Source organism: Sarcophilus harrisii, chromosome 6 (genome assembly GCF_902635505.1).
Source record: "Sarcophilus harrisii chromosome 6, mSarHar1.11, whole genome shotgun sequence".
Lineage (NCBI taxonomy): Eukaryota > Metazoa > Chordata > Mammalia > Dasyuromorphia > Dasyuridae > Sarcophilus > Sarcophilus harrisii.
In genome coordinates, this window is record NC_045431.1 from 48,687,028 (window position 1) to 48,713,743 (window position 26,716).

Sequence of the window (26,716 nt, forward strand, 5' to 3'; positions counted from 1 at the left end):
AGAAGTATCAGGCCAGAAAAGAGAATTAATTGTAGTTAAATGAAATCCAGTCATTCTTCTATTATCTATTATGAAAGAAAGAATACTAAAGCCTAAAGGCTAAATGAACCACAGGTAAATTATATTTGACTGTGATTTGGGGGAAGAAACTTTTGTTTATATAATACTTTACTTCTCAATGCTCCAAGAAACTTTCTAATAATATAATTTTCAAAGAAGGCACCAACCTGCATTAGAAGGGAAAATTAAGGGAACAAATACTTAATGCATTTATTAAGTGCCAGGTAGTGTACTAAGAACTTAACAAATATCTCATTTGACCTTCACAACAACTCTAAAAGGTAAGTGCTATTATTATTCCCATTTTATAGTAAAAGAAAATGAGGCAAACAGAGGTTAAGTTCACACATCTAGTAAGTGTCTGAATCTGAATTTGAATTCCAGGTCCAGCACTCTATGAATGACATGTCCCCTCAGCTGCTTAGAAAAGAGAGTTTCATCATCTATTAGTCTCCTATACCAAAGAAATCCCAGTCTCTTTAACCTCGAGGAAAAGCAATATAGTTAGATGAATAATGTGAGCCTAGAGCAAGCAGTAGTGCCAAATGTAGGAAAGATAATGTAGTTCTGGAAGGTAGAGAGAAGAAATGAGAACAGGAAGTAAATGTGGAAATAAGCAATCAAAACAAAGTAAGGAGAGAAAAGAAAGCAGGCTTATCTCTTAGTAAGGAATAATTAAGAAGTGGGAAAGGATTAGCCTCTGGTTTTAAATCTTGTCTGGGCTCAGAATTTTCAGGGTCAAATCCCACTTCAATGAGAAAAAGCTTGTGCCAAGAGTGTTCTAATTAATAGATTAAGAGGTAAAATAGACAGTTGCTTTCCCTAGTTTTCACAAAAGAGAGTGTTCACTCTAGCACTAGGAGAATTGAAATGTCAGAAAACAATGCAAAGATACTAATCTTTTCTGCACCAAAGCTGGACAGAATTCAGCTTCTGTGGAAGCACCAGAGGGAATCTATGTCTTAATAAAGAGCATATCTGAATTTAAATGGGTGTCTTCTCTTTCTAGACACAAAACAGAGCACATTTGTTGCAATCAGTTCTTATAAATCCATAAACTCTTTGGCAAAAACTCCATAGCTGTCAAAACAATTCCGAGCATTACTTAAAAGTTCTGTTATGGACTAGAAACAGATTGGATAAAATATGAGAAAAGCAAAATGCAATTCATTTAAACTTCTCGGTACAGCTCATAGTCTTTCATGGGAAAAAAATATACATAGCAAACTAAAGATATCATTAATTACCAATCTGAATTTTTTTTCTCTCCCATAAAGAAAAAAAAAAAAAAACCTGAAAGAATCCTAAGAAAGATAAAACACGTTTGTAATGTTGTGAAATTTTTAAAATGTTTTGGATGAGGAGGACACTCAGTATGAAAAATCCCATGGAAATGTATTTGATTCAGGATAACAACTAGGATGATGACAATAGACAAGATTTGATGTTGGGCTTTTAAGTGTTCCGGAAAAGTGTTTCACACCTATCACCATTTAAACCTCAAAACAATCCTATGATATTGATATTTTTACATTTCACAAATATAAAAAATGCATTTCCAAGAGGCTAACTTGTCTATGGTCACACAGAAAATAAATATCTGAAATGTGTTTTGAACCTATTTTGTCCTTATTTTAAGTGAAACTTCCAATATACTATACCAAGGTGCTATGATTAACCCTAATTTCCATTTCATCCATTCATTCCTCATTTTTTTCACTGTCCTGTTAAGTTCAGTAATTATCTTTCTTGTTAGAATTGTTCAATTTTTTTTCATAATCAGAGTGGTTTCACAGATGACTCTTTAGATATACAAATTTTGAATGTCTAAATTATCTCTATAAAATCAAATCATATATATACATGCTTTTATATGTATATACACATATAAATAAATATTTAAATTCAGAACAATATTGGAATTGCATATAAATTGAGAAAACATTTTACTTTACAATTCAAAAATCACCTTTTATAGTTTTATATTTTATATTATACAATATTTAAGGAATTAATTATTTTGAATAAATTTTAATAATACTGTTTAAAACTAAAATTCAAGTATGTGAGATAGGATGTTGTAGTAACTAGTTGTGGAGGTTTTCTGCAGGCAGCCTTAGTCTCAGTTGAAATAAATAATTACTCCAAAATGCAGCCAGCTGGTAAAAATGCAAACGTTTATTTCTCCTTCCAAAATAGCCCTGTTAGTTCAGAGACCTAACTCTCTGCTTGGCTCCAAGAGATCTTGCAGCTTTGTCCTTGGCTTCTGCTTCTTCTTTCTTCAGCCTCCAGCCAGCACCAAGGTAGAAGATGCAAATGAATCTCTTGCCTCGAAGATAGGGCTTGTGGGTTCCAAGAGCTCTCTCCCACTCCAAGTAAAAATCTCTCGAGCTCCCAGAGTTTCTAGTAACTCCTCAAGTAACTAACTCAAGTTAGTACCTCCAGTCAGTTCCCAAGCTCCAAGAGCTCCCTCTATTTATATGATCTTCCAAAGGTTAACTCCTCCTTCTGGAGGGAGAGGGATTCTGGGTTATCTCCCAGAGTGCAAAACCCTAACCCTGAACTCTCCCAAACGTGTGAACTCCATTGAGTACTTAGATACTTATGAGCTCTCTAAAGGTGTGAACACAAGCATTGTTCTATCAGTTCCACTTAGTACCTTGTTTCAAGTTCTGGCCCAAAATATCTCTTTCTAAGATCAAATCAATCACACTGAACCATGCCAAACCAGATCACTATTCTCTATCAATTCCAATGTCTTAACACTTTATAAAGATTCCAACAACTAGTAAGAGTCAAGATTTGGATTTCAGTCTTGCCTATGGCATATACAAACTATGTGAACTTGGGAAAGTTATTTAACTTCTCAGTGACTCAGGCAACTCTCTAAAAGTATTAGTTGTAGAGTGAGAACCTCCTTTGATTTGAACACTTTCCTTACTAGGATTTCCCCACAGTTAATATTTAGACAATATTTTAAATTTACAAAGTTCATTACTTATGCTATCTTATATGATTCTCACAACAACCTGGTGAAAATGAAATTATTTGCCCAAGTTATACAAATAATCAGTGTCTGACAGGATTTGAATTCAGATCTTCCTTGCCCAAAGTCTAGTACTCTAGGTAACTTACCTACAGCACATCTCTTTCTCTTCTCTCTGTATTTTCACATGAAAAACATTGATTTCATAGCTAGTTCCTAAGATTCATTAAAATATCTATTACTGCTTGCTAAAGAATTATAAAATGATAGTGCATGGAGAAATCTTAGAGATCATTTAGGTCAAACCCTAATTTTAACAGCCCTGTAAAAATTTACATTTTTGTTTTAAGCTTTTCAAAGCAAGCTCTAGACATTTTTGAGGCTATTCAGAATTGAATAATTTGTCCACAGTGATATAATTTAAACATATCTGAAGTAGATTTCAAACTCATGACTCTAACTATAACAGTGGACCATTTTATGCCCAGGGCATGCTTTTATTATTTCCATTCCACAAATGAGGAAAAAGACTTTAAGCAATTTGATGACTTACAAAGTAATATAACTAGTAACTGGAAAAGAGATAGTAGGCTTCAGTTGTCCTGAAACTACATGATTTTTACAAATATTTCATCCTACTCTTAGGCAATTATCAGTTGACTTTCAATTTCTGAAACCCTGGGAGATTTCCTCCTCCAAAAATCCCAAAGTTTTAGGTTATTTTTTATTTGTTCTTTACTGACATCCCTTCTTCCCACTACAACCACATACAAATGCAAAAGGCATAGCTAGGCATTATTGCAATGCCAGGATATTTGAGGGAAAGAAACAGCATGCTGATGAGATAATTAATTGTCTTTTATTGTTCAGTTAGAGGATGCACCTTGAAACACTGAAGTTGTTTCATCAGAGCAGTCCTTGTCATTACTGCCCCACTTCTTTCCATACTATGAACTCTGATTCTCATACTTCCTCAGTCTCCCCAAAACCTCCTTCTGATTGGAAACTGGATGTGGCAAAGCTTCTTCCATATCCTTCATTTAAGAAAGATGCTCAAGAGATCCAGGTCATAATGTATTCTCCTGCTGCATGACTTCCACATGCCCCACTACAAGATAGATGCTCTCTGCATTTCCTCATAACTTCTTCTTTATGTGTTTTCACCACTTAGATCGTCAACACCATAAGGACAGAGGTTATCTTTTTCTTTGTATCTCTAATGGTTAGCAGGTGCTTAACAAATGTCTATATAGATAACAAACAGTTTTCTTTCATCACTTAAGAAGAACAAATTTATTTTTGTTTTTCCTGTCTAAACCCACAAAATTCTCCTTTGGATTCAGACTGAAATTGCTAGAATGACAAATACCTAACTAACTGACTTAATTGGTCTCTTTCTGATCTCCGTTTTAGGGATAAAAGTTTTATAGCTTGACTGAAACTTGGGTGTAATCTAGCCCTATCACTCCATGTTATAGATGAGAAAATTAGGACCCACACAAGTTGTGACTCACGCATATGGTGACTCATACATAGAAAATCCAGTCAAATGTATAAATTCAGCAACCAAATCTGTCAATAATCCTTCCTCCAGCTTGTAGATCCTCAGGTCTCCATTTTCCTAAACTGAGTCAATTCAGTTCTATGAGCCTACAATTCTCACCTTCACAGTTCTGTTCTTTCTATTGTCTTTTTATCTTCTGCCCCTATTTTAAAGCAAGGGTTCTTAAATAGTGTTCCACGGTCTGTGGGTAGATTTTGGGGTATTTGTGAACTTAGGAAAAAATATTTTTATTTTCTACTTATGTTTAACTTAAATTTAACATCTTCAGTTATTTAAAAAACATAATTCCAAGAAAGAGTGCACAGGTTTCCCCAGAGTGCTATAAGAATCTGTTACAAAGGACATTAAGAACCTCTCCTTAGAAGTTCTTTTGATAAACTGTCTTTACAGATTATCTTCCTTTATAAGTTATACTTTTTGGAAATTTAAGTTAACCACTCCATCCTGGGCTTCTCCAGGCATACTCAATGGTTTGGACAGTATAGAGCTAGGAAGGTCAAATACTCCTAAAGTTTGGGTAGTAAAGCATTAAACTTAAAATAGTAAATACCTATTGTTTTATATTTGTATTTCACTAAGGCAACCTTCAAGATCAGTCCCCCAAACATTCCAATACACACACACTCACACACACACACTCACACACATACACACACTCACACACAATCCTTCTTTGAGGAAAGATATTTTAGCAATAAATAATTCTGCCAACAAATATGTAGGAATGGCTTTAGAAGCACCCTGGGGAAAAAGCATTAGGTCAAAGACATGGAATCAACTAACTTATAAATGAAGAAGAGGAAAAAATAAAGTTAGGGTGAGAATTTGGGGAAAGGGTATTTAAAAAATCAGGTAAAGTAGATTTGTATTTGAGGAAATTTTGAGAGGTTTTAATCCTGAAAATCCAACTCAGTTTTTACAGATGCAGAGGGAAAAAAAAAAGATCTCATGGAGAAAAGCAATAAAGCTAAATTTGGATCGTTGTTAGTTTTCTTCCTTCTGGTGGCTATGTAATGAAAGCAGCAACAACTCAGGAGCTAGCAATGATGATGTCTGCAGAAATCAAATTATGAATTAAAAGCGTTATTTGCTATTTTCAGTAAACTTTTTTTTCTTCATTTATTTGGTGTTAAACAAAATGATATTTTAAGCTTAAATTCCTTTTCCAGAAGAATTGTTTCCTGAGTGTAAGCCATTTGTGTGGGTTTATGTGTTCCTGTATATATGCATGTATTGTCTGTGTGGGTGGGCCCACTCTGCCCTAGCTGAATTTAAGTCTTTTGGGAGGACTACTGTCCAAATTCCATATTGCTAGCATTGTTAAAGGAAGCTGCTGTTGTCACAATAATGGAACCAGTCTTAACTTCTGTGACACTTCATTTGTCTGGACAGCCGTATGCCAAAGAAGAAACTGTCCTGTTTTAGGAGAAGTATGTAAGACAATCAAGCCCAGTTAAGCAAACCAGTTTTGACATATTAAATCATGCTTGAAGTGAAAGAGCAAAAAAAAAAAAAAATGATGCAAAAAAACCTTCTAAAAACACTCTAAAATAAATAAATCATGTGGGTCAGTCTAGGACTAAAAAAGAAACTTTTATCATAGGGAAATACTGGAACCCTTAGTATCAGGGTATTTTGGAAGTCATTTTTAGGAATAGAGTCATTGCTACATTTGTGGTTATGCTGTGCAACTCTGATCAGCTCACTACATCTTATTGGTCCTTCATGCTTTTTATCTTTAAAATGGATAAAAGGATTCCCAGCTCCTGTCCCTCCTTTGAGGAATTTCATGAGATGATCTTTATTAAGTGCTTTGAACTCCCCAGAGGAAAAGTAACCATACATATAAAATGCATGTTATTATTCTCCTTTACAACTGCACAGCAGGAACTCCTGGGCATTTACTCTAGACATCTGATTCCTGCTAACAATCTCCATCAAGGAAATGGAGTTTCCCATCAGTCAAATTATTATTTGCTCTAATTGGTGCTTCCTACTAACAGTAGCTCCTTTTTTTCTTCCTTTTTCTGTTTCTGTTTTAACCTGCACCTTAGTAGCACTAAAATTGGGCAACAAATCATCTACTATCTCTGACAAGATCAAAGGATATAAAAGAAATCACTTGAGTTCTTACAGATGACTCCCTACTGGTCCACATAAGCCGATCAGCACCATAGGGAACAGGCTTTTGAAAGGTACAATGTGATCCACATATATATAGGAACCATCAGCAAATAAAACCAAAACATTTTGATGTACAAAAATGTTCCATTTCAACACATTAGATTCATTCAACATATATTAGTACCTACTATGTTCTAGGTATTAAAGTTACAAAGACAGAAAGAGCAGATTCTAATCTCAAGCAGCCCAAAATGTAATGAAGGGAAAAACAAATACACAAATGTATGATACAAGGGATTGTGAGATAAGTGTGATGAAAAGCTCAGACAAAGAAGAGCTATGGGAAGGCAAAGGAGACTGCTTTTATATAAGTTAAATCTGGTGGACAGCTAATACAATAGAAGAATCTTAGTATTTAATGCTGTAAATTTCAAGCAGCTCTTTCAATCTAGCGTTATCATGAAAAATCGTTCTTTTCTCTTAGAATCATATAACTTTGGGACCTTAATCTTTTGTCATAACAACAGAACTTTATGATAATTAATTTAGATTATGACATATCTTATTTCTATACTCAGTAAATTAAATATTTATTTGTTGAAGATAAAAATCTAGACATAGCTGAGTTGATTAAAGTTCAGATATCCATCTATCTATCTGTCTATCTATATACATATATATGGAGAGAGAGAGAGAGAGAGAGAGAGAGAGAGGAATTTTGTTTTGTTTTGCCTTTTTTGAAAAAAAAATCATTAGCTAAGAATGGCTAAGTGAATGTCTTTACCTTTCTAGCATGAAATGCATTACAAGCCTTGTAGTATAACTATAACTGAATGAATGCAGATCCAGGAGAGGATCGATATTGAAAAGCAATTCTTTGTGGAAGTCAAGATCTTTTAGATATTCATGTTTATAAATGTCATTGCAGCAGTGGCATAGAGTCCTGAATAATTTTACAGCCTCCAAGAAGAAATTCATAAACACTCAAAAGATTTTGACCTGGATATCCACATAAGAAAGACGATGTGGATAAATAATTGCCCTGATTTTGAAATACAATTGGAATGATGACTTATGATGCTTGCTCATTAGTCTGTATATCTGAGACAGACAGCACTAATGGAAAATCTGGGCCAACAATTAAAAGGGAAGAGTAAATTGAAATGGATGGCCTTCCAGAAACTGCTCAATTTCTTTTTTTTAAATGTTTCTTTAAAAAAAAAACCATCAGGACCATAAGATATAAAATACAAAACAAGTTTTGAAAAATTGAAAATAATCGATCAGCAGGATAATTTTAGAGAAGCCTCGAGAGACTTACATGAACTGATGCTAAGTGAAATGAGCAGAAGTAGGAGATAATTATACATGGCAACAACAATATTATGCAATGATCAATTTTGATGGACATGATTCTTTCCGACTGAGATCAGTTCCATTGGTCTTGTGATGAAGAGAGCCATCTGCACCCAGAGAGAGGACTGTGGGAATTGAATATGGATCACAATATAGTATTTTCACTTTTTTTGTTGTTGTTTGCTTGCATTTTTTATTCCTCATTTTTTTCTTTTTGATCTAATTTTTCTCATGCAGCAAGATAACTATAATTATGTATGCATATATTGGATTTAACATATTTTGACCTGTCTAACATATATTGGATTACTTGGCATCTAGGGGAGGGGGTGAGGGACAAAAATCTAAAACACAAGGTTTTGTAAGGGTCAATGTTGAAAAACAATCCATGCATATATTTTGAATATAAAAAACTCTAATAAAAAAATTGAAAATAAGTGTCATTGAATACCAATGGAGAAGTACAGGAACCAAAGCTTGGAATATATTCCCACCTTAATATGTCTTCTTAGAAAACTTTTTCTCCTTTAAGATGCTTCTTCTGAATTTTCAAAATTTCTTGGTTTCTACACCCCATCTCATGTTGATGTCTCTCCATCATGTATTTCACATATCTATCTACCTGTCTCAAGCTAGATACACATACATTTCACTATGTAGATATACTTGTATTTATTAATTTATTTTGATGTATGTATGTGTATATATGTAGAGATATACATATATAGTTATTTGTCTCTCCAATTAATTAGAATGTAAGCTCATTGCCAGTAGGAATACTTCATTCTTTGGACTTGTATCACTAGAATATTGTCTGGCACAGAGTAGCCACTTTATAATTACTTGTTGACTAACTGTTTTATTGATTGCATTGTGGGTGTGAGCAGGCTAAACATATAATCAATGGAGAAACTCAAATAATAGGACTAAAAGATGCCATTAAGAAATGTATTCCAGGAAAGAAAATAGCATGGTTAATATGACAAGGGATAATTGGGCAGACTGAACAATCGACTAGTACCCTTGAAATGTCAAGAGGAATAGAAGATTTCCAGTATATTGATTGGACTCTATCATATTTTTGCATGAGTACATGGGCAAAAGTAAAACAGAATGAGAAGGTACAGATGCATTTAAATCTGCAAAATTGGAAGGAAGATTCAAATTAATTAAATCAAAAGTTAATCAGAATGTTGAACACTATAATATTCTAATAATTACCAAGTGACACTTTAACAATTAGAGAAAGAAAAGTCTAAACTATACTCACTCTCCTGCTGATACACAACAATATCAGGTTTCCTAACTTTATTTTTGTTTCCACACTTGGTTATTATGGAGGAAAGATATAAATGTTATTGTGGTAAATATGTTAAATCCCAAATATACAACTAGGTTCCTTCTTTCTCAGAGCTCTTTACTGGTGGAAACAAGATTGATAATGGCCTGTTATATGAAGATTTAGCCTATTATTTGTTAATAACATGTTAAAATATTTTTAAACGATAACATTATTTTACTATGTTTTTCCAGTAATCTATTATCTTATTACTTTTCATTTTCCAAGTCTCTTTTTCTTTGAGATGAAAATATGTAAATATTAAGAAATGTCAATATATCTCAAAATGTTAAGATTATTTGTTATATATGTATTGCCCACCCAAAAGAGAGTTGAAAATGAAAAGGAATAATATAAACAAAAAGACTAAACAAATTCATGGGGAAAAAAACTATATAAATAGAGTGTTCTTTGCTTTGTTTTGTGGTAGTTTGGGGGGGTTTTTTGTTTTTGTTTTTGTTTTTGCTTTTGTGGGAGAAGGATGAAACCTAATGAAACAACTATCAAAAGAACTTCATTTTACTTTCCAGAAAATTAAGAAAAATAGGAACATTGAAAAAGAAGAGGAAGAGAAATTTTCTAAGTTTTGTATGTTTGGCTAAATCCAAATATCGTAGTAGTTTAAAGCTTATTTTTTCTCTCATTAATAGCTGGTCATTAACTACTGCTCCCAGATGAAGAAAGTGAAAAGTACTGTTTTGTTCTCTCTTCATTAGATTTTATAAATGATGATACTAATTAGAAGAGGACCACTAAGAATTTACTTTAGACAACATAAGCATAGTTTTTATTGTGCACCTTCCTCCTCCTAAATTAAAATAATATTGAAAAATATATTGAAACTTAGGACACATTTTGATGCTGAGTAGAAGCAATCACCCATCTTTGAAATATCTAATAAATTTAATTGCTTTTTTCCTTTCATGTTTCAAAAGAGAAAATCCATACTTTGTGCTAATTTTAGTCTTCCTGCTAGACCAAAGGTGTTACTCCAGAAATCCGAGTGGTGCTTATAAATGTGCATTCAAATGATGACCCTCAAGAAAGATTTTCCAAGTACAAACATAGTTACCTTAGGAAAAGAGAGCTGATAGGAAACTAACATTTCTAAGACAATACTTTCAAAACCAGATGAACACTATTAAAACTGAAATCTGTTCAACTCTGAAATTCCATGAACATGACTTACCTATATTGTCTACTTACATTCTAATTAATCATCCAACTTAGCAAATTTTCTTTCTCAAGAATTTTGAAGAAATTGAATGTTGTGTTAACTTCTACCTAACATTTTTAAACATCCTTGAGCAAGGAACCCTGACCCATTAAGGAGAGATAACAAGGACATTTGAAAGCCTGTCTGAAAAAGCTAAGCATAAAATAGTGAATGACTTTTTCCATGGAAAAAGTATTTTTATTACTTCCCTGAATTATCCTGTAATGATTCAATTTCCCAATGATTGATATAGATAGATATGTATATGTATATATACATACATATATGTACATATATTTAACACCAACCTAATAAATTCATCCTGTATATATCTTGTTTATAAAGAACTGCCAAGTCATTTTCATTTAGTATGATGCCAGTAGGATTTAAATCAACATATAATAAAGGAGAATTTGCATTATCCAAATATGATACATCCCATTAACATAACAGAAATTCATTAGATGCACTAGAAATCATTTAAAATGCAATAATCACTACTCTGTAAAACATGAAGGAAACCATTTGGCTGTTGTATCCTGTGATTAAAACCTGACTAGATATACTTGTTATACTTAAAAAAAAGAAAAAATTACCTGATTTTATTAACATTTATATTCAATCATATTTTGCTTTTATTTATGGGATTTAATTTTCATATTTTCTTCCTCATTCAAATTCAGTATAAAATGTTTTTAATGGGGAAATAATCCTGTTTTTATTACCCAAATCTGGTCATCTGGCTCACTTTCTTAATTACAAGTTGTATGTCCATAATCTCCTTTGAAGTGTTTAACTCAGTTCTAAATGATCATTCCTTTTGAGTCTCACTCTACATTAGCTGACCCCTCTTTTAGTACACTTTGAGATTTCTCTCTTCTTCAAATTATGGCCAAAGAAGAATAAGAGAACATTATGAAATGCAAAAGGCATCATTTTGTTTATGTTAAATTAAAAACTTTTTGAACAAAGCTAATGTAGGCAAGATTATAAGGGAAACAGAAAACTGGAAAAACATTTTTACAGCAAGTATTTCTGGAAAAGGCCAAATTTTTAAAATATATAGAAAAATGACTCAAATTTACAAAAATTTAAGTCATTATCCTAAATTTATAAATGGTCAAATGATATGAACAATTTTCAGTTGGAGAAATTAATACAACTTCTAGTCACATGAAAAAATGTGCAAAAGTGCAAATGTGCAAAAATATGTGCAAAAGTTTGTAGTAGCTCTTTTTCTGATGAAAATAGATTGGAAAGTGAGTAGGGGGAGGGAAAGAAGGAGAAAGGAGGGAGGAAAATAAGGATGAAGGGAAAAAAAGATAAAGAAGTAAAGAAAAACAAGAAAGAAATTTCTTTCTTCTCATCCAAGTTCCATTTCTGGAACTTTCCAATCAGAAAAGGCTAAGTGATTTGTGGGAAGACATTGAATGGAAGGAGAAGAATTTGTCCTTAGGTCAACTAGCTCCAAATGAAATGCCCTATCTTCAACTTTTTTAGATGTAACTTCAAAAAAGGCCCTCACTGATCCTCACTACTCTTAATATTTTATCCATAGCACTTGCATCTCTCAACATGGTTCCCTGAAAACTGAATTCTGTTGTTAAAATTAGGTTAATTTTTAAGGATTCTTTAAGTATAGCATAAGATTTTCTGCAAATAGTGGTGGTTTTGCTTCCTAGCTTATCTTTATTCCTTCATTTTATTTTTCTTGTCTTATTTCTATGACTAGTATTTCCAGAGGAATATTCATGAAGGATATTGGTCAGTGGTTTTCTTTTTCTCTTTTTGCTCTCCCTTATTAATATCAAAAAGCATAAAAGAATTTGGAAGGACAACTTTAGCAATTGCTTTTAAAATAATTTATATAATACTGAAATTAATTATTCCTTAAATGTTTGATACAATTCATTCACAAATTCATCTGATTCTGTTTTTTTTTTCATGTTTAGGAGTCAAATGATGGTTTATTCAATTTATTTTCCTAAGATAGTGTTATTTAAGTTTTCCTTTTTTTTTTTTTTTTTTTTTTTTTTTTTTTTTTTTTTTTTTTTTTTTTTTTTTTTTTTTTTTTTTTTTTTTTTTTTTTTTTTTTTTTTTTGTTAATGTGGCTAGTTTATTTAGGAAAAGTTTATCCATTTCACTTAACTGTCAGTTTTACTGGCAAGATGAGACAATATAAATTCTAATAATTGCTTTAGTTTCATCTTTACTAGTGGTACATTCATTAAAATTGATTGAATGTGAGGATTGGAGTAATTGGAGTAATAATTGATTCAAGGTTGTTTAATTTACAGAAAACATGAATTCAGTATATTAAAAACATGAATTCTTCTATATAAACATACAAAATATTAACATTCATATAATAAATTACATATATTTACATATACATGAATGCATATATACATATATATACATACATACAAATTAAACTTCACCCAATGCTCCCATTCTTCAGTAAATATAACAACAAGATCTGACTCAACTATGCCCATCCTGCTTAACCTGAACACACAAAATCCTGCTGCATATAGCAATCTTTAGATACACACCATTCCACTAATATTGTACCCAGCAAGGAACAAGGGATTGACCTATAATCACAGATTGTTTCCCATTTGTTCATTCAAATGTCTCCGAATATTGCTGACTGTTTGTATACTCTAAGTATGCCTGGGGAGGGAAAGTATTAGAGCCAAATACTTACTCTTCCCACCACCCCCTGTATATATATATATATACTATTTCATATCATATATATATATATATATATATATACATACATACATATGTATATATACACATATACATTTTTTTTTATTTCAGTTTTGCTATTCACTCAAATTCACCCTTGTTCTTGTGTGAACTGCTATTGGGTAAGAGTGACCCTTACTTCTCAAGGAACCACAAACTAAGAATCCCATAACTTTCATCATTTATCTTGATATCCACATTGTCCAACAAAGCATCTTATATCTAGTAGTCAATTATTCTTCTTAATTTGAATTTGTTTTTCTTGAGTAAAACAATGATAATAAGAATACATTTTTGTGTTAATATTGAACTAATAATATAATAGGTATTGAGGACTAAAGGACAGAAAGCTAGTTTTGAAATCAAGAAGACAGGTACAAATCCCATGTCTAATAGTTGTTAACTGTATGAATTTGGGCATTACTTGTCAATTGACTTGGGTCAATTACTTGACCTTAATTGTCTAGGTAATATTCTAAGCTTATAAATTACATAGTTAACAATTACACAGGTAGAATGATTTTCCTCCCTCCCTATAATATCCATCTTACATGTTTAGTCCCCCATGTCCATCCTTATTCAACTAACAATTTCATTAAAAATGAAATGGCGTGGGAATGGACAAAGCAAAAGAAAAAAGGAAGGGGAAAAACCTAATGTTTCTTTCATCTAATAGTTGCAAAAGAAGGAATTATTGATCAGTTAGAAAAGATAGTGTTAATAAACAATGCACATTTGCACGAATGTATATGGATATAAAATTGCAAGATGTTGCTAGCTTTGGTGAAATTTAAAACTTATATTTTTTCCTCTTTATGAAAGAAAAAATAAACATTGAAAGCTAAACAATTCATCTACTTTGATGTTGGTTGATAGTATGCCTAATTGAAATTAACTAGACTTTACAGAACATAATTGTATGAGTATCTAGCACATCATCTTCTGGCAATTCTCCCTTAATTCTAAAAGTGTACCAAAAGCATAAAGATAAGCATGCAGTTCTTTGTTGCATTGATATATTTTCTGAATCGAGGCCTTTTCTAGAAGTCTCTGTTTTTTTTTTCTATCAACTTTATACTTGCTGTGCAATTATATCCCAGTTGGAGAATTAATAAATGATTTTTTTTATCCACTAGGCACTCAGATTTTTATTCCTTCTCAACCTATATTTTAGCATGTACTATATACCTTCTTCAGTCTGAATGACTTTGGCATTGACCCACAATCTAACTCTCTTTCCACCATTTGGTTGAAGTGAAACTATAATTACTTAGGGGTAATTTCAAATTACTACTTCATTCCATCAGCAACTGATGAAGATTAGTGGTCTTGCCTTGTATCTGAGTAAGTCAGCAACCAAATCACAAGAAAAGTCAGCAGGCAACATTTGATTTATGGGAACTCAATTACTTCAGTGAAACATTTTCACTTAAATAAAAAGCTGAAATTTACAAAATGGATTTTACTAACAATTCCAGATTGTAAGAAATTGAAATGACTCCATAAAGATGGTGTGAATTTCATTAGAAATAATATAAGAGAGTAAATAGGGAAAAAGACTTAGAAAAATGAAATTAAATAATAATTTATCTCTGAAAATAATTAAGTAAACAACTAGTCAATTTACAATTTGTATAAATAAAGTTGTTTGCACTGAGTTCCACATAGAAATATTAGAGAGAATGTGTGTGTACAGAAATGTACATTTAAAAAAAAATGCTTGCTTCTCCTGTACCTAGAAAAAAGGAGGAATACCTTTTAAAATTAAATAATGATCATCTTTTCAAAAATAAATTTTGATTACCTCATTTCCCACCCAGAAAAAAATTAGTCATTACTTGAATTATACTTAACTAACAGTGAAACAACAAGGAGGGCCAAGTGATCATGGAGAATGAATTAATTGTAGATCAGGAAATGAGGAGCCAAAACAATGATTTTAGTGTAAAACATAGAGCTGTAGTAACATTATGCCATCTATTCCAGTAAGTCTTAACCTTTTTGTGTGTCATGAAGTTCTGTGACAGTCTACTTAGTTCTATGGATTCCTCCATGTAATGTTTTATATGTATAAAATATTATCATCTGTGTATATGTATGTGCACATACATGTGCACCTATATATGTGTGTCTACACAAATAATTACTTTTAAACCCCAGGTTAAGGGGGTCTGAATTATAGGTTCCCTCATAATCTACTAGGATTTGTTCCATGATTATCTTATATATATATATAAAAGAGGCTTTATTTTGGCAAAATTTGATAAAAATTTCCCATTCACTATAGTCCTATTCTGTAAAAATGAATTTAGGACAACTATGACAATAGTGGAATATTGAATGAAATCACTAATATTCTAATTTCTAAGTTTTGCCATATAAATTATCAACTAGCTATCTAAAATTTATCAAAGAAATGAAATGTTGTGATTCATGAAACATAACAAAAATTCTTCATATATTAGGTACCAATTGTATAGATGTAAATATATGCATATATAAATATACACGAATATGTATCCATATCTACACATATATCTCAAAAGCATCATGGGACTAAAATTTAACAAAAACATTATAAGTACTATGATTTATGTCAAAATAAATAGTAGGAAAATTTTTTTTTCGAGTCAGATAAATAAATTGAAATTAGTTAATTCAGGAGGGGACACTTCCATTACACAACATTTAGGTAGCCATGAATAGTATTATGATATTTTTTTATTATAGACTTTAAAATAAATAATGTTCATATATGTTATATGGCACATCATATATGTGTGTGTGCATATGTACACACATATATACACATATTTTACCTTAACTAAACAACATTTATACCAGAAAAATAATTTCTTCTCCAAAAAACTTGCTTAAAATCAGAAAGGCCATAGGAGTGTGAGTTCCATGCAGTAGTCCTCAAATGAATATTTTAAATTGAATTAGAAAATAGTGGATAAGAGACATATTTATCAAGAAGTTAAGCAGCATGTTATGGTTAAATTAATTATGGACAACAAAATCTCTGGCTTAAAATTTTTACTTAGGTAATTAATGTATGTGATTTTAAGCAAATTGTTTTATCTCTCTGACCATCAGATTCTTCATCTGTAGAATGGGAATAATAATATTGATACTGTAAGAATCTTACAATATGATATACATGAAATTGCTTTACAACCATGAAAAACCAAATGAAAAGTAATCTACCAATACACTTGAAAGAAATATATATATATATATATATATATATATATATATATATATATATTCATTATTTATTCCTCCTAATAGCTCTGTGAAAGATACAAGCATTATTCCCTTTTTCCTTGAAACAGATTAATTGACTTGCTCAAGGTCACATAGCCAGTAAAGGGAAAGTGTCTGACAACTGATTTGAATTCAGGTACTTCTGAAGTCTGGGCTGGTGCAGAATCCACTGTGCCATTGCGCTGCTACAATTATTTCTATTTTAAGGGGGAACAAAATGAAAACTGACACAGGTAAACAAAGTCTCACAAATAACTAGTAAGTATTTTGATAATATTTGAATGTGTCTTCCTGAATCTAATTCTAGTAACTGAGGTGAGTCAATGCATGAACCTGCAAACAATCAAGAGAATATCAAAATAAACAAGCATGACTTTGATTAAGAAAATAATAATTTCTTATGAAAAAAAATTAAAATAAAATATTATAAGATGTTCAAGAGTTGGAACCATACCAAAAATTAATGTAAGGCTCAGAGATTTAAGAGTTTTAAAAACTAATTTATTACTTATTTAAATGAAGTATGCAGAGAGCAAAAACACAAAAAATGTATTTCACCTAAACATTCTTTTAGCATTCAAAAAATACTCAGTGATCACCTACCTGATTAATAGAGGAATAAGAGTTTATAAGCTACAAAATTTAAAAGTTAGAAAGGAACTTAGTGGCCATGGAATTCAACCCACACGCAAAAGGGTTCCCCACGACAATATACTAATGATCACTGAGCCTTTGAAGGAAGGTCTCAGGAATCACTGACTTTTGGAAATTGGAAAGGACATCAGATGCCTTTTGATCTAAGGCACACACTATTTGTTTTATTCAGTTTCCTTTCTGAAAATCGTATTTCCTTTCTACACCTTTTGAGGTTTAAGTCACATTTCATAATCAGAATATGGCTAATAAGGCAGACCATAAAATTTCTGCTCTGGGAGAGATCTTGGAAATGACCTATTCCACTTGCCTCCCATTTTATTTCACAATAGGAAAATGCTTTTAAAATGAGACCCAAATCCCAAAAGACTTGACTAAATGCTCATTTCTTTCATTAAGTCCCATTGTGCCAAGCTTAAATTAAACATATGTCACTTGGCTATTATGCCCTTCCTCCCCAAATAGAAATGGCAAGATGATAAACTGAAAATATTACTCCCAATTAGAAGATTTTAGGTAAAGGTAATTCCATGGTTATCATGTGTATCTGAGGGTCTGTCAGGTTCATCCTCTCTAATGAAACTATCATCTGCTGCTGAACACAGGAGACTTGCTGTTCAGTGATAATTTTTTTTGTTTGTTTTTTTGCTTTGCTACTCCAATTTAAACAAATATTAAAAGACTTCCCATTGCTTGGAAGAATCCTGACAAGTTATCTTTATTTAGTTCCCTATTTAAGCTTAGATTACAGAGTCTGAGAATTTTGCCAGGGACACACGCATCTTTTCTGAGACCCTGTCCAAGGTATGGTTGGGAAATTCCTAAAAAGAGGAAAGTCAACCAAAAATACGCAAGCAAAATGCTCTTTTACACAGTTCTTTAAATTAAGGCTCAAGTTGTCAATGGGGTTGGGCACAGAGGATGAGAAACATTAGGTTATGGGAGGGGGAAGATCTATACAGAAGGAAGTCTCTAAGTCTTGGAACTGTCTTGGAGTTCTGGTGGGTGGGTGGAGAGAAGAGGACCAGAACAGAATTTTCCCAATTTCACAGATGAACATGAGAAGAAACTATACTAATTAAAATAGTATTCTTAAGACAGTGTTAAATGTTTTAAAGAAAAAGCCAATGACTGGTTGTTCCCACCCCCCATCCTAAACCTTTGACTGCCAATTCTAAAACACTTGAGGGAAGAACACTTCTTTCATTTTCTTTCTTCTCCTCCCAACACACATAATCAGAAATCAGAGTGTTATGCCTCTGGCAAAGTTCTGAAGACAGAAATTGCAGAATCTGGACCTTCATGTCTATTCTGATATGTTATTGAAAGGAATCATTTTCCAACACAGCCATTAAGTATGCTAACAAACATAAAAATTATTTCTCCAAATTGTCATCTCCCACTGTCCATAGTTTTTAGTTTCCTTGGATTGTTGCCTTGGATAATTTTACATTTTCACTTTAGCTCTGAGTTAACTACTAGTACTACAGAACAGGGTTCAATGCAGAAAAATATTCAAAAAATCTTTTATTTTTGACTTGGCCAACAGACCCACTAACTGGCAAAACTTAGAGCCTTCTCCATAAACTACACAGTCAGCCTCAAACCACATAAATATGTAAGTATTCAATTGCCTGAGATTATACAGGAGCTCTTATGCATTTCCAGATTCATAATTTGTGGTTTCAAACATTCCTTGTGTTCTGTGCCAACCCACAATCTATATCCCAGAAATGACTTTTCAAAAAGAAAGGCAGTATGAAAAAGACTAATGCTCTTGGAATCAGAAGACCTAGATTCAAATATTTGTTTCAGCATCCAGTTTCTCTCTGATCTTTGGAAATTCACTTAACATAAGCCACAATTTTCTCCCCTGAAATTTCTGTCCTATCTAATTTACAGAATCATTATGAGACTAAAATGAATTCATATACATAGAAGGTACTTTGTCAACTACCAACCTAAGTCAAATGTAAAGTATTATCTTTTATTTAAGTTAGAAGGTTGGGGAACGCAGAGGTTTCTGAATGATGAGAAACTGGTGATTCTATGTATTTATGCCTTGGCAAGATTCATTGCTTAAAAACGTGAACATGTATACCCTAAGTATTTTAAGTCACCTGTAGGTAGAGTTTCTCCTCCTTCTAGAATAAATGCCAATAAGAACGACATAATTTTTTTTTCTTGTATGGTGAATGTAATGGGCAGATCTGATTCAGTCTGATATTCTGCTGTTTGATTTTGAAACAAAATGAGATTTTCATAGGTCATTCTATAGTTAACTATTGAAGTTTATTTAACAGTACCATAGATAAGATGCTAACCAAATGTTTTACAGCACTTAGTTTGGGTAAACATAATAGTCTCCCCCATGCCCTTTCCCCTCTCACACACACACATTTGCACACATTTGACTGTGGAAACACAACTAGTCAGAAGGATAGAACCTAATAATCATGCAGTCTTAGAACAATGTCAAGCTTGAAGGTCCAAGGATCCAATTGTATAGGACATTTCATAACCTTGGGTTATCAGAAAATCATTTCCATCTAGTCAGTAGTCACTAGGAAGTTGCCTTAAAGAAGGCACAAATATGAGTCTTAGCTCCAGTGGTCAATTAAGCTTTGCTGCCTCTAGAGGAAGTGTGGGAGACTAGCAATCCAAATAGGAGACAGTGTATGGAGATAAGAGGAAATGCTTGACAGATAATGGTCCTATCAAAATGATATGAGGTTTTTAGGATTTTTGCTTCATGATCTTATTTGAGCCTTATGTTAAGTCTTGAGAGATAGGTATCCCGGAATATTATTACTTCCCTTTTTCAGATAAAGACATTGTTCTTCAGAGAAATTAAATGGTAAAGAAGTAGCATACTACAGGGGAAAAAATTTTTGAATTTAGGTTCATTAATATCTTGGTCAAAACTTCAGCTCTATCACCTACTTGCTATATGATGTTGAACAAGTCACAATCTATTTGGACTAAAATAACCTATTTTACAGATCTAAATTTTTGGTCCTCAATCATTTTAAAGAGAAAGAAAGTGCAACTTTGGAAGCTAGGTGATTGGTCCATAGCCACATAGTATATAAATAGCAAAAAAGGATATAGATTCAGAATTTGCTTAATCAAAGGGCATGATTCCCATGATTACAAACAAGTTCAAATATTTTAATTAGAAGGTTAAATTTATGTTAACCTATAGTTTTCAATGAAGAGGAGTTTTTATATTTTTAACTTTCTAAATAGAACAGGTTCTTAAAGTATGTGTGTATGCACACGCACAAATGTATCATGGAGCTCTGATGATCTGGGAAGCATATTAAAAGTTCCAAGAATAAAATTTTTAAATACACAGAATAAAATACAAATGATATACAAAGAAAATGTTATGTTGGAATATAATAATCAAAATATTACAAATGTTCAAAGATCCAAGGTAAAGTATATTAGTATTAGAATATAAACTTTTTGAAGTTATGTCTTTCCATTTCCCATCCTAGCAAAGCCTTGCATATAGTAGATGCTATGTATATATTTTGAGTGAATGAATATGGGAGAGACTTTCCTAGAAAGCTAACCAGATTGAAATAGATGGCTCAAAATGGAAATATTAGGAGGAGAGTGAGAGACAGACTCTCTCTCTCTCTCTCTCTCTCTCTCTCTCTCTCTCTCTCTCTGTCTCTGTCTCTCTCTCTCTCTCTCTCTCTCTCTCCCTCCTTCCTTCCCTCCCTCCCTCCCTCACATAAAACAAAGATTCTAAAAAAACTTGTCCAAAATCATGGTCAATAAGTCTTAGAGTTTGTATTCAAATTAAGGCTTTTTTTTTCCTCTTAGTTCTGCCTTCTTGGCCCTGTACCATACTGCCTAATGTCACAATTGGCTTGCAAGTATGCCTTGTCCATATAAGCCCAGTTTCTCTAATCCAGTCTTTCTGGTTTATTGCTCCCTACTAAATAGGAGCAGATCATGAAGAAGTAAGAAAAGAAAGGACAATGAAAAGAAGAAAGTATGTTTTTCAAGTCTTGTTACTAAAAAGTAGATCTGACTATTATTATTATTATTATTATATTATCTTCGTCACCTTCATATTCCCCAACATTTCCCTCTCAATATCCATTGTAGGCACTTAACGATTTTCCTCCTAAAATATATATTTCAAGAAAAAGAGTGTTTCTGTCATCCTAGTTTCAATGACGCTAGAGGGATTGTTGTTCTGATATCATTGTATCATTATCTATACTTCCATTGGTATATAGAAAGCATATTACTTTAAAAGTAGTTATCAAAAGAAAAAATCTTAGAAATGAAATTGATGAAATTTGCAGTATTTATGAAAATGAGATTTGGATAATGGTTTTACAGCTTCTGGTAGGCTCACATTTGATACTGTTACAAATATTGGCTCTCAAAAAGAAGACTACTCCCAAAAAGGGATGTCATTTTGAGCATTTATGTATGCATACATAAAGCAGATATGTTAACTTCTTTTAAATCCTGCTATAGACAAAACTTTATCTACTTCTTAGATAAATTTAACCTCACAGCATTACAGTGAATTATGCATCCAATTCTTAGTTAAATAAAACTTCTGCATATGTTACCATCATCACAGAATGAAGGAATATAGACAACATGGAAATGTAGTTCTACTTCATTGGTATCTACTTGGGGGAGGGAAGAGCTTTCTCCTAGGAAAGTAAATTCTAGTACTTTATTATGCACTTTTGGAACAGAAATAATTTAAGGAATTTGCTGTGATTTATGGTCTCATTCAATAGTTGGGTTTCCTGAGAAAATAATCAATCTATAAAGTTTTTTTTTTTTTTTTTACAAACTTGAGCCAATTTGATTCATGAATAAAACAAGGCATGTTTTGAAATATTATGCAATTGGGAAAATTCAAGGAATGGGGGGGGGGGGTTTGTATGTTCTTACTTGAATGAAACTTAGTTTCCCAATCACTTTAGGTAAGACAAATGTATATATCAACTAAGAGACAAATTTAATGTTTTGTTTAAATGTTAACTATGACAAGGAACAACGTAATCAGAGAACCACACCACCCATGAATAGGAAGGTAAATCATATCATCTACTACAGCGGTACTTATCCCTTTAGTATCATGAATATCTGTGCAATCTAAGAATACCTTATCAAAATAATGCTGGGTCTTTAAAAATAATAACTGATGGGAATCCTAAATTTCAGTTAAAGGTTAGTGAAAATAAATATGATTTTTCCCCATGTAACTTCAAAGAACCTTTGAAATCTATCCACGAGCATGAGAGCTATAGGTTAAAAACACTTGACCTAGTGAACCACATTATCTAAGCAGGAATCCTCTCTATAATATTTCCAGGAAATAGTCACCAAAGATGTTTATGAAGATTTATGGTAAAGAGAAACCTCCTACCACCTGAAACAGTCCATTTCAATTTATTACAATTCTAATTTTTCTAATGTTTAAAATAAAGAAAAAAATCTTTTTAAAAGGCAGTCTTTCAATTATTTAGAGAAAATATCCATTGTTCTCCAGATTGAACATTCATCCTTAATTTCCTCAATTAAATATTATAAAGTATAATTTTGAACCTTTTCACCATCCTCTTCTGGATGTCTGAAGCCTTTCCAAGATTGTGCTGCTCAGAACTGAGCAAAATATTTTATAGATGGGCTAATCTAATATTCAGTATCTTTTAAACCTGCCTAAGAAAGCATTCCTTTTGCTTACTTTCTTTTTGTTATATTTATTTTGTTCCATTTGTCAAGTTATGCTGTTGAATCATACTGAGTTTTTGGTTCAATAACACATCCCTATTTTCATCTCAGAAACTTTTCTAATTCAGTGGTTTCAAATTCTAAAATAAAACATTGAACAACATATTAACTTAGCAAAGCATAAATTATAAATATGATTTATTATATTTTATTCATTTTGTTAAATATTCTTGTTATATATTATTCTGTTTAGGATCCACTTGTGTGGTGCGTTTAACATCTTGAATTTAAGACATATTTCTTCTGTCTTAACTATGTCCAGTAGATTTTTGAATCAGTCCTTTTGGAGACTTTCCATATATTGCCATTCATTTTCATTTTGTTAAATTTGTCCCATCATTCTAGCTCATAAAAATCTGTTTGTATTCTGCTTTTACTACCCATTGTATTCATTATCCCTAACAGCTTTCTGTCATACACAAATTTGATCAGCATGCCACTTATGTTTTCATCCAAGTTTAATATAACCTATTGAGCAGAATAGTGCAACATCTAGAATCTAGAATTATGAGTCTAGAAAAATCCCTATAGGTGGGCATTGACCCATTAGCTACTGCCTTTGGGGTCCAATTTGTTGCACTAACTGCACCATCACAGAGTCCATGTTTCTTCATATTGTCCACAAGAATTATTTAGAGACTATGTTAAATAGTTTTCTGAAATCCATGTATATTCCATGTCTAGAGTATTCCCCTGATTTAACAGTCTGGTAACCTTGTCAAATAAAAAGAAACAAGGTCATTTTTCATTTTCCCAAAGATTTCTTTTCTCTTTGGAGTAAAGTTCTATTTTACCAGAAAGTCATTAATAAATTTCCCAGTGGAAAAAGGAAACTTACTGCACTTTGAGCAAATGAGAGTATGTTCAAATGATGAGGTGAGCATGCATGATCAAGCTTCAATTTAAAAGGAAGCATTCAAAGAAAAAAAAAGCAAGGGAAAATTGCTTTGAAATGACCTTTTTGTCTTAGTACTATCCTTAAATGGTTATCTTTCTAGTAACTAGTTTATTATGTGTTTAAAGTTGATACAAATTTTAAAGAAACAAGAATTATTTAAAATGTTTTAAATAACATATTGAATTGTTTGTGTCATTTCTTCCCATTTCTCCCCTAGTTCTTATTTGAAGTCCTTTACTTTTAAAAATAATTTAATAATATATATGATGTGTGTATTTGTATGTATGTTTATATATATATATATATATATATATTATATATTCAATGATTTACATTTGATTTTGAAACATTCAGAAGTATAGCAAGATATAATCTTAGGAGGAAAAATAAAAATTAGAAGACAATAATCATATGAAACCCTTATCACCTTATTTTTTTCTTTTCAAAAAGAACTCCAAAAATATGACACATTATATCAACACTGGAAATGTGGACATTAATTATGCATCTGAAAATAATGTATTACATTACATCTTTTGTAAGAGACGCAAATTCCATAAATTAGCCAAGTAAAACATCATTTGTTAGTAATAGTTTCAGGAAAGAAAATACACAGATGAACCTCTTGAAGTGAACTACCCTTGACAATCCATACATAAATCTATCTTTAATTGGAAATCCTTACCTTGACAGGTGCCGTTTTTCTCTTCATATCCTGCTTTGCACATGCATTTCCCAATTGGAACCAACCATTCTCCTTCAGCACTGCAATGCATCTTGGGTGGCTCATCAGTCACAGAGTGGTTGACACAGGAGCCTGATACTTCTAGCAATTGAGAAGAATCTGCTCCAGTTATTGTATCTGGAAAGAGTGCCAAGTTTCGAACCACAGAAGGACACTTTTTGTAGTACACACGCACTGATACCAGAGCAATGCAAGCACCCACATCTTGAAAAGCAAGATAAAATCCCTTTTTAGTCAGAGGCCCAACATCTCTGACTTCTGTATTAAGTTTCATGACTCGGTCGCCAAGGTCCAGTTCAGTAAAACTTTCATCTGCAGCGATTGTGTCTATTTTGATATATTGGTTTTCTTTGATATTCCGCCCATCTTCATCATCTGATTCAAAATAATACATATTAAAAGTCTCCTTGCATGTCCCAAGTCCTCCTGGAAGGCTATTACAGTCCCTCAGAGTAAATTTGAGTTCTATGAATATTCTGGAAGCACCTTCATTGGAGATCCAACTGGTCAGAAGCCAGTTATTCTGACTCTGTTCCATAACTTTGCATACTTGATAAGTGTGAATTGGGGCATAATTCTCATCCACTTCTCCAATCTCTTCCCACTGTATAATTAAAAAAAAAAGAAAACACAACTTTCATTAGGCAGGAATAATGCATCATTTGAATGTCATATACTTTATTGCCATTTTTAATATCTTCCAAAATGCATATATAAATTTTTATTTTTGGTTTACATATACTTAAATGGAAGGTGTATAAATTTCCTTTCTTTTCCTTCATATTTGCCTTTTCAAGTAGTAGACTAAATATGTCTTCTGCCTCTTAACCATAATCATCATAAGTTTAAGGACAATGGAAACCAAATGTTTCATAGATGACCTTTAAGAGAAGGTTAAGGGGAAAAAGAAGAGTTCTGATAAAATTATTAGAGGGAAAAGGGGACAACGTATATGTTTTGCATGTATCATAATGAGTAGATCCACATAGAAGAAGAAGAAGAAGAAGAAGAAGAAGAAGAAGAAGAAGAAGAAGAAGAAGAAGAAAGGTGATAAAGTGTCGAGAAGGGGGAAAAAAGACAAAGTGGTATGTGTTTGTAAAATACCACCTACAGAATTAAAACTAGTTAGTTCTATCTATAGATACATAATTACATACAATTAATTACTTTATTATAGGTAATACCTGAGAAGAAACTATCTCCACCAATGGAGATCTACAACTAGTGTGCAATGTATAGTCTTAAAGAATTGTCAGTGTATTGCAACATAATATTTTCCCCTCTTTTTATTGTTGCTTGCCTGAATTTGGTTTTCTTTCTCATTTTTCCCCTTTTTGATCTGATTTTTCTTATGCAGCATGACATTTGTGGAAATACATATAGAAGAATTGCACATGTTTAACACATATTAGATAACTTGCTGACTAGGGGAGGGAATGGAGGAGAAATAGGGAACATTTGAAACACAAGGTATTGCAAGGGTGAATGCTGAAAATTATCTATGCATATATTTTGGAAAAAAAAGCTTTAATATAAAAAAAGAGTTGTCTAGAGGCCACTGTGAAATTAAATGACTTCTAGTTGAACAAGCAAAAGTGTATAACAGATGGAATTTGAACCAAGTTCTACCTCTCTGTCCACTATATTATGCTGCTTCTCTACTGCAATGAAATGTATTGGAATAAGTTTTATCTAATAAATTCACCAACATATGTTATGTTTATTCCACATTAGGATAAATTTTATTTAGCTATTTACCTAAATACATAAATAAAGCTGGCCTGAAATGTTTCCATAGCTAAACTATTTCTTTCTAGGATCATGATAATGCACTAATTCTTTTCAACTAATGTTGAAATCCTAATAACCCTAAAAAGTAGCTTCCGATAGAAACTATGGGTGCTATAGAGAGATTTATTTCAGTACTTCTATAGACATATGATTTCAGTGGTATAGATGATCACTT

At 32.1% G+C, this 26,716-nt stretch overlaps 1 protein-coding gene across 5 annotated transcripts in view; it reads right to left on the reverse strand.

Annotated features, from left to right (window-relative positions):
- Positions 1–26,716, reverse strand: part of EPHA5 (EPH receptor A5) — a 454,937-nt gene that overhangs the window by 335,499 nt on the left and 92,722 nt on the right. For all 5 annotated transcript variants that reach the window (XM_031942342.1, XM_031942341.1, XM_031942339.1 and 2 more), the window contains exon 3: positions 24,691–25,354. In XM_031942342.1, coding sequence (XP_031798202.1) covers positions 24,691–25,354 — 664 coding nt within the window. The remainder of the gene's footprint in view (positions 1–24,690; positions 25,355–26,716) is intronic.